The following is a 10,088-nucleotide window of genomic DNA, read 5'->3' on the forward strand; positions in this document are numbered from 1 at the left end:
ACGTCTTTCACTGAGGAAACGGAGCCTGTGGACTCTTGGTCGGGCCCTCCAATCTCTGGTGCTGAGGTCACTGAGGTGGTTAAAAAGCTCCTCGGTGGCAGGGCCACAGGTGTGGATGAGAATTGCCCGGAGTTCCTTAAGGCTCTGGATGTTGTAGGGTTGTATTGGCTTACGCGACTCTGCAATATTGCGTGGACATCGGCGGAAGTTCCCCTGGATTGGCAGACCAGAGTGGTGGTCCCCCTATTCAAAAAGTGGGACCGTAGAGTATGTTCAAAGTACAGGGGGATCACGCTCTTAAGACTCCCATGTAAGGTCTATTTGGGGGTTCTGGAGAGGAGGGTCCATCGAATAGTCGAACCTCGGATTCAGGAGGAGCAGTGCGGTTTTTGTCCTGGTCTAGGAACACTGGACCAGCTCTACACTCTCAGCAGGGTCCTGGAGGGTGCGTGGGAGTTTGCCCAACCAGTCTACAAGTGCTTTGTGGACTTGGAGAAGGCATTGGACCACGTCCCTCGGGGAAGTCTGTGGGGGGTACTCTGGGAGTATGGGGTACCAGGCCCTTTGAGACGGGCTTTTAGGTCCCTGTATGACCGGTGTCAGAGCCTAGTCCACATTGCCGGCAGTAAGTCGGGCTTGTTCCCGGTGAGAGTTGGACTCCGCCAAGGTTGCCCTTTGTCACCGAATCTGTTCATAACTTTTATGGACAGAATTTCTAGGCGCAGCCAAGGTGTTGAAGGGATCCGTTTTGGTGGCCTTAGGATTGCATCTCTGCTTTTTGCAGATGATGTAGTCCTGTTGGCTTCATCAGATCGTGATCTACAGCTTTCGCTGGAGCGGTTCACAGCCGAGTGTGACACAGCCAGGATGAGGATCAGTTCCTCCAAATTTGAGGCCATGATCTTGAGCCTGAAAAGGGTAGAGTGTCCTCTCCAGGTCAGGGAGGGTGTCCTGCCCCAAGTGGAGGAGTTCAAGTATCTTGGGGTCTTGTTCACGAATGAGGGGAAAATAAAGCGTGAGATTAAATGGCGGATAGTTGCAGCGTCTGCAGTGAAGCGGGCGTTGTACAGGTATGTCGTGGTGAAGAGAAAGCTGAGTCAAAAGGTGAAGCTCTCAATTTACTGATCGAGATACATCCTACCCTCATCTATGGTCATGAGCTTTGTGTTGTGACCGAAAGAACAAGATCTCGGATACAAGCGGCCAAAATGAGTTTTCTCCACAGGGTGTCTGGGCTCTCCCTTAGAGATAAGGTGAGAAGCTCGGCCATCCGGGAGGGACTCAGAGTAGAGCTGCTGCTTCTCCACGTCAAGAGGAGCCAGTTGAGGTGGCTCGGGCATCTGGTTAGGATGCCTCCTGGACGCCTCCCTGGTCAGGTGTTTCGGACACGTCCCACCGGGAGGAGGCCCAGAGGAAGACCCAGGACAAGCTAGAGGGACTATGTTTCTCGGCCGGCTATGTTTCTCACCACAGAATCTTGGCCTGATGATGTTGATGTTCTGCAGTCTACACTCATCTCCAGGTCAGAGGTCACTCTTTCAGGGATGATGATGTTCACATGTTCTGGATAGAGAGGAACGATGGTTTGAGAGAGGAGTAAAGGAGGCCATCTTTGTGAAAAGAAATCGTCCATCATTAAACAGGGGTGGGGGCCTCCGTGCTCATCTGTCCCCCTCTTACAATGCTGTTATTGCTAGTATCACTCAGCCTCCTGTGAATAGTAAATAGCCATCAGGGTGCTAATGATCCATTGTTAGGCTGATGGCCCTTCTTGATCATGTGAGCAGCTGGTTTGGGTTGTCAGCAGCAAACTGGTTGATCCAATCTGAGAAGGTGCTATTTAAGAGATTGAGCTAAATACAGCACCTCAGACTGAAGAAGTCTTTCGGATGAAAGACGAAACGTATCTACATTTTTTTTTTGTTTTATTTTTTTTTATGTCCAGAGGACCAGATTGAACTTTTTTAGATTTTTCTACTTGGATTATTGAGCATGCATCAGGATATTTTTCAAATGTAATTTCGTTTTTTCAAATGTAATTTTGTTTTTTGAAATGTAAGTCAGTTTTTTTTAAATATTGTTCATTTACAGCTCAGTGCATCGTACTTGACAAAGATGCAAACAACGCAAAAGATGCCGTGTTGTGTTGCTTTGGTCAACATCAACTGCAAACACATTTTTATCAGGTGAATGTCTGAAATTGCAAACACTTGTGTGTCTGTTTACGTCCCAGTGTGCGTTTGCATATTTTCATGTCATACTTACAGAGAAGTGAGTGAACGAAGACCACTAAAAGCATCCGCAGCAATGTCAGAAATCTGGTTCTTACTCAGATCACTGGGGAGAGAATCAGATACTGTAAAGCAACGTAACAGGCTGTATTCTTCATGGATGTCCTAGAATTGTCTGAAAAATGATCGTGCCATTAAGCATCAGCTGAGGTCAAGGCAAGGCGACGAGAACAAGAAAAAAGCCAGAGGATGAGCAGAGCGTGCAAAGAAATGAGGTGGAGAAAGACAGTGATGGGCAAAGAAAAGGAAAAGACAACTAAAGAGACAGGACAGAGAGAAGCTGCTTGCAGTGGCACGCAAAGTGCACGAAGTGCATGTCTTTCACTTCTGTTCACAGCTGAAAAATATATCATTATACTATGCAGTTGAAATGATGTTAGAACCATCTGTAGGAACCTTTACAACCTTCTCCATTCTACATGTCAAGATTTTTCATTGAATTACAAGATCAAAACATTTTTTTCAACCACTTCATATCTTGTAGGTTGTTGATTTTGTTTTATTGATGCTGTTTTGATGCATTTCCTTTTAGAAAATATCAAATATATATCAAGCTAATAATTGTAAAAAGAACTACAGAGAAATAAAACATTGTGATAGATAGAACATTACTAATAGCCTTCTGCATGATAAAGTCATACATTTTTACAAGTTATTAATAAAAAAAATAATCATAATTATTGTGACTTACATTCTCTTGAGTTTATTGTAGGCTGAAAAGGCTCCTGGTGGGACACTTTTGATCAAGTTTTGCTCCAAACGACTGGAAACAAAAAGAAAAGAAAAGAAAAACACAAAAAGAAAACCAGGATGGATTTATTTCATTTTAATGACATTGTTTAAGTATAATAAAAATTAACTCTAATAAACATTGACAAGTGATTATTATGAAAACCTTTTGTCCACATAGCAACACAGAAAGCTTTAGACAACAGTTTCAGTCCTCTGTAGGCTGGTCAGTTCTGTCAGTCAGTCAAGCTCAAAGAATGTGGAGCTCAAAGAATGTGGGATGCTAAATCAGCGTTAGCAGCTCTGCACCTTAACCATGTGTGCGTTTACTGCAGCCTAATCTAGGTAAAGACAAAAACATCACAACTTTATACCATACCATACCATTTTATTTATAAAGCACTTTAAACAGTGACAGGGCCAACCAAAGTGCTGTACAAACAGAAACAAACAGGCAAAGCACACAGCAACACATGACATAATGTAAAATCAAAATATAGAAACAAAATAATAGCAGATAATAACATAATGACTAACACAGTGTGATGCATACAGGATCAACACAAATCAAACATTGTTGAAAGCCAGGGAATAGTAGTGGGTTTTTAAGCAGAATTTAAAAACTGTGAGGGAGGGGGCCTGTCTGCTTGGGCTTGCACAGAGAAGGCCCTGTCACATCTGTGCTTAAGACGGTTTTCTGGAACTGAAAGAAGCAACTGGTCTGCGGACCTCAGAGAATGCAGTGGGACATAGAGCTGCAGCAGATCAGTGAGATAGGAGAATGCAGGGCTGTTCAGTGATTTATAGACATACAAGAGTATTTTGAACTGGATACGAAAGTGAACCGGCAGCCAGTGCAGGAAGGCCAAAAAAGGGATAATATGCTTTTATCTGTACTGGTTAAAAATCGGGCTGCCGCATTTTGGACCAGTTGCAATCGTGCAATGGAGGTCTGATTGATACCAAACAGGAGTGAATTGCAGTAATCAAGCCTAGATGTAATGAATGCGTGTATTACTGTCTCCATATTATTTTTGGACAATATAGGTTTGAGTTTAGACAGTCACCTCAGCTGGAAAAACAGGATTTAACAATCATGTTTACATGACCTTACATGGTCTTCCGGTAAGATGTGCCCGTGTACATGGCCTGCAATCTGACGATACTGTTTGGATTATTTCTGCTTTTTTCGTTTTTTGTCTTGGATATCAACTCGCTGCTTGTGTATGACCGACAACAGCTCCTCGATCTTCGATTGTCTGTTTCTGCTGTCGCTGATTCGGACCATTTTGATCGTCCCCTCCCTCCCCCCCTTCCACCACTTCTGGCAGACGTGCCTGCTTGTTTACGCTGGGCCCCAAGCCTGCCTTCTCGGAGATATCGATCCAGACGCCGGGGAAAACGTGCTGGCCGGCTGGTAAAACTCAAAGCTCTGCGTGGTCAACGTTTCCACAGCCAGCTTCCTACGTGCCCGGACCAGGGAAAATATGGGTGTTGTCTACCGGCCCGGCGCTTGGACCATCCTGCAGGCGCTGTTTTTAAAAATCTGCAACCGTTGGCGCGCACCACCCCCACCATGGCTGGTTCTGTGTCGGACCAGATCAGGACGTGCCTCATCAACACAAGGTCTGTTGCCAACAAGACTTTTATTCTAAATGACTTTTTTAAAGACGAGGGACTAGATTTTCTTTTTCTCACGGAATCCTGGTTGCCTTTGGGTGATTCAAGCACCTTGGTGGAACTTTTACCTCCTGACTGTCTGTGTTTTAATGCCCCGCGGCCATCAGGCCTGCGGGGTGGTGGAATATTAACTGTATTTAAATCAAACTTTTCCTGTAAACAGTTGTCCACCCTCATGCCCTGCTCCAGTTTTGAGCTGAGTGCTTTTGAACTCTGACATTCTCCTACCGTTCTGTGCGCGATTGTTTATCGCCCCCCTCGTTCCAAGGACTTCATAAGTGAATTCTCTGATTTTCTGGCTTACATCACACAAAGATATGATCACTTTATTATCGTTGGTGACTTTAATATTCACGTCTGTTGTCAGGAGAAGCCGTTAGTGAAGGACTTCCTTGATTTGTTGGACTCATTTAATTTAACTCAACATGTAAATGGTCCCACCCAACAACACGGTCACACTCTGGATCTCATTTTAACACGTGATGTCTCTGTTTGTAATTTGGTAATCGGTGACAACGTTCTCTCAGACCACATGCCTGTCTTGTTTGATATCATCCCGCCTTGTCCTACTGCTAAGTCATGTGATTCGGCTCGTACTTCACGCGCCATTAACCGTTTCACTGTTGCACGTTTTACTGAAGCTTTTACCTCTGAGAGGATCGATCAGCTCTCAGTGTCTCTCTCCACCGAGGAGCTAACCTCTCAGCTGAACTCTGTTTGCTTAAATATTCTGGACCATGTTGTTCCCGTTAAAACCAGGAAAACAAAACTTTTATCAGAACCATGGCTTAATGACGTCACTCAAGCCGTTAGACAGCAGTGTAAGAGAGCAGAACGCAGGTGGAGGAAAGACAGTGTAGAAGAACAAATGCTGAGATATATTCATCAATTAAAACGGATTCTTCATTTTTCTGGACTGAATAAAACATGCATTGAATTTAATGAAATGTAAACGTGAGACGTCATTTATCTTTGACCCATCAAAATGAATGCGGTCATTTATTTTACAGAATCAAAGTTTAACATCAAACATTTACATTAATTTGGCAAAATATGAAAATAACAACATAATCGATCAACTTTACAACCAGGAAAACCATACGGCCATGATTTTCCGTTGCTTCACCACAGACATTTATGAAAACTGTACAATTATGATCAATTATCCACACGGCGGTGGATGAGCACTTTACACAGACATTTCTAAATTATCTGGAAGGATTTCTACTTGAGAGAAGAATTTAAAGATGGAAATGAAGTTAAAGGGAGTAAAAGATGGTGTGTGAGGGGGAGTGTTGACCAGAACCGACACTCTCCATTAGAACCCAGCTTTTCCTCGGTACGCTTTGGTAGGAAACTTGACTCGTTACCTTTCTGAAGATAAATCAGCAGATATGGAGGTCCAGTTAACGCTACCTGTCCAGCGTCTCCATAGGATGGCTGTGACTCGTCCGAAGTAGTGACGAGATTCCGTCCGACATCAGCTCACCTCAGCAAGTGGACTTCACATGAGTGGAGTCCTTCAGAAGTTCCACTCAGAGGTGGAAGATGTTATAATCCAACTCGAAGAGCCTTATCATGGCTGGACTTCTGTTCTCCCAAACGACTTCACAGAACTGCGAACATCTCAGAACTTCTCCGCGCCGCCGAACTGAGAGAACTAGGAAGTACCGGCATTTTAAAGAGCTCTATTTCCGGTATATTTGAGCGTCCCTGATTGGTCAAAAACAACCAGACAGGGGTGTGGTTTGTGACGTAAGAGGTTACTAGAAGTCAGAAAACAGCAAGAATTGTTATGGAACAGATTAAACTGTTCTCAGAGACAGAGAGAGTTTTGTTTTGGCGAGTTTTAGAAACAGGTGCCAACTTCTCCGTTGACGTCTGAGAGGATGTAAACAAGACAGTTGTTCCAACACATGTCTGCTTCGACTCCTGACCTTGGAAAACGCACACTTGCTCATTCAAAGACAGAAATCAGAAAATGCATAAAAACTCTGTAACAGGCCTTAACATGAATTCTAACTTTGCATGAGGATTAAAAAATCATTACACTGTTTCACAGTTAATAAAATTGATTAGTTCACTGTAACATCTAAAATGATTTGAACTAAGACACTTTGATTATCAACATTTGTAAAATAGTAATGATAATAAAAAGAGAGTGTTCTTTCACTTGATTTTCAAGAAGGAAAGTCTCAGGATGGGTGAACCTGTATTTCTGGATTCAAATCAATGAAATGACAGTTTCTGTCCCACAAGGTTCTTAAGGTCAAGGGTTTTGACCTTAGGCTTAGTTTTGACATCAGGTTAAGTTCACTACAACAGGCTGCAGGTTTCTTTTCAACTCCTAAAGGAGAGTTGGCGTCATTATCAGAAGGCAGTTAAAGCCGCCAAATCGAAGTTCTTTTCTGCTATAATTGCCTCAAACTCCCACAACCCCCGAGCCCTTTTTTCCACCCTGAACTCAGTTCTACACCTCAGTGAACCTTCACCTCTAGAAGCCTCAACTGAGCTGTGTGAAATCTTCCTCCATTTCTTTTCTGAAAAAGTTGCAAACACCCGGGCACTCATTTCTCCACCTGCTCATGATCCGTCCATTCCATCTCATTGTGTTGCTGTTCTTGACCACTTCGAGACCATCTCTCTGTCTTCCCTGGAGCAGGTCATGTGCGGCATGAAGCCATCTGGCTCCCCTTTTGACGTTGTCCCCCCTCGACTCCTTAAGGAGCTTCTTCCTGTTCTGGGCCCTCCTGTTCTTGGCATTGTGAACAGCAGCTTAGCCTCAGGTGTGGTGCCAATAACTTTTAAACATGCTGCTGTCCAACCTCTCCTGAAAAAAACTAGCCTTGACCCCTCAGTCATGTCCAACTTCCGGCCTGTCTCCAGACTCCCATTTGTCGCTAAACTGCTGGAAAAAATAGTGGAGTCCCAGCTGAAATGCTTTCTAGAGGATAATGCCATCTTAGAGCTATTCCAGTCTGGCTTTAAACCTCTCCACAGCACTGAAACTGCTCTACTCAAGGTTTTTAATGACATTCTCCTATTCACAGATGCTGGTGATTCTGTGCTCCTTCTCTTACTGGACCTCACATCTGCCTTTGATACAATCGACCACGAGATCCTCATTGCGAGGTTAGAGCAGTGGGTGGGCATCACTGGGTCAGCCCTCGAATGGTTTAGATCTTACCTCGCTGACAGGTCCTTTTGTGTCTCCATCAAAGATTTTAGTTTAGCCTCAGCAGCGCTTAAATGGGGGGTACCGCAAGGGTCCATCCTTGGTCCTCTTTTATTTTCTTTATACCTGCTGCCACTAGGTGCTATTTTCAGGAAACATAACATACCTTTTCATTTCTACGCCGACGACTGCCAAATTTACTTCCCCCTCAGACTCAACGGTACTCGCTCTATTCAACCGTTACTGGACTGCCTGGCAGACATCAGAGATTGGATGGCTTTAAATTTCTTGAGTTTCAACGAGAAGAAATCTGAAGTTATGCTGTTTCCTTCCAATGACACAATCACCAACCACTGCATCGACCTATCCGTTGTGTCACCGTTAGTGAAACAAAGAGTCACTAATCTAGGAGTGATACTTGACCCTTCTCTGAAACTCAACAATCATGTAAATATGATTGTTAAATCCTGCTTTTTCCAGCTGAGGCGACTGTCTAAGCTGAAGCCCATATTGTCCAAAAATAACCTGGAGACAGTAATTCATGCATTCATTACATCCAGGCTTGACTATTGCAACTCACTCCTTTTTGGTATCAATCATACCTCCATAGCTAGACTCCAACTGGTCTAAAATGCAGCAGCCCGGCTTTTGACCAGCACAAGCAAAAGAGAGCACATTACACCTGTTTTGGCCTCCCTACACTGGCTTCCGGTTCACCTTCGAATCAAATTCAAAATACTATTGTGTATGTCTATAAATCACTAAACAACTCTGCCCCCTCCTATCTTACGGATCTGTTCCAGCCGAATGTCCCACCACGTTCTCTCAGATCAGCAGACCAGTTGCTCCTAACAGTCCCAGGAACCCGTCTCAAGCGCAGAGGTGACAGGGCCTTCTCTGTAGCAGGCCCAAGACTTTGGAATGAGTTACCTCCTCTCGTTAGACAGGCCCCCTACCTCACAGTTTTTAAATCTCGCTTAAAAACACACTTTTATTCCCTGGCTTTCTGCACTGTGTGATCTGTGCTGAGTCTGTGTGCATCACACTGTGTTGGTCATGTCGCGGTTGTTGTTGTTATCCATTAATGTTTTTGTTGGTTTGTACTTTTTGGTGTCCTGTTATGTAATCTGTTGCTATGTGCTTGTTCTCTTTGTCCCTGTACAGCACTTTGGTGTGCTTTGTCACTGTTTAAAGTGCTTTATAAATAAATTGGTATGGTATGGTATGACTGTTAAGTTTCAAGGAAGGGTCCATTATCACTCCCAGATTAGTGACTCTTTGTTTCCCTAAAGGGGCTAGAGCGGAAAGGTCAATGCAGTGGTTGATGATTGTGTCATTGGGAGGAACCCTGCGGTATCCCCCATTTAAGTGCTGCTGATGCTGAATTTAAATCTTTGATGTTGACGCAAAAGGTTCTGTCAGAAAGGTATGATCTGAACCACTTGAGGGCTGACCCCTTGATGCCCACTCAATTATCTAACCTAGAGATGAGGATCTCATGGTTGATGGTGTCAAATGCAGATATGAGGTCCAATAGAGTCAGAGTCAGAGAGTCAGAGTTTCTTTATTGTCATTCACACCTCATGTGGTACATGTGGTGGAGCGAAATTATGTACACAGAGTCCCAGTTACATCCAAAAATAAAATGTATAAGAAAAACAGTAATAACATCTAAGATATGAACTAAGAAAAACATCAACTAAATATACACTAAGCACTCATAACATAAAAAAATTGAACATCAGCACAAACATGAACATGAGTCTGTGTGAGCAGATGAGCACGCATGAACACATCAACTTTGAAACAGATCAGCAGAAACATGAAACAGATCAGCAGCAACATGATGTGATTTTTCACAATGATTATTCTAGTTAGTGATTCATGAGTCTAACAGCCTCAGGGTAGAAGCTGTTCCTCAGTCTAGTGGTTCTACACTTAATGCTCCTCAACCTCCTTCCTGAGGGGAGTGGGGCAAAAAGTGTGTGTGCTGGGTGAGTGAGGTCCTTCATGATGCAGGTGGCCCTCTTCCTGCATCTAGAGGTGTAGATGTCTGTGATGGTGGGGAGGCTGACTCCGACAGTCTTCTGTGCAGCCTTCACCACTCTCTGCAAAGCTTTTCTTTCTGCAGCTGTGCAGCCTCCATGCCACATGTTGATGCTGGAGCACAGGATGCTCTCCACTGCACACCTGTAGAAGGAGGTGAGGACTGA

General features: G+C 43.9%; 1 protein-coding gene across 1 annotated transcript in view; it reads right to left on the minus strand.

Moving 5' to 3' along the window:
• slit3 (slit homolog 3 (Drosophila)) overlaps positions 1–10,088 on the minus strand; it is a gene marked incomplete in the record, with an annotated part of 622,921 nt that overhangs the window by 246,129 nt on the left and 366,704 nt on the right. Inside the window, 2 exon segments of the mRNA XM_037675457.1 lie at positions 2,266–2,337; positions 2,983–3,054. Of these exon segments, the coding sequence (XP_037531385.1) occupies positions 2,266–2,337; positions 2,983–3,054 (144 nt within the window).

Source organism: Nematolebias whitei, chromosome 4 (assembly GCF_014905685.2).
Source record: "Nematolebias whitei isolate Nwh7 chromosome 4, NemWhi1, whole genome shotgun sequence".
Lineage (NCBI taxonomy): Eukaryota > Metazoa > Chordata > Actinopteri > Cyprinodontiformes > Rivulidae > Nematolebias > Nematolebias whitei.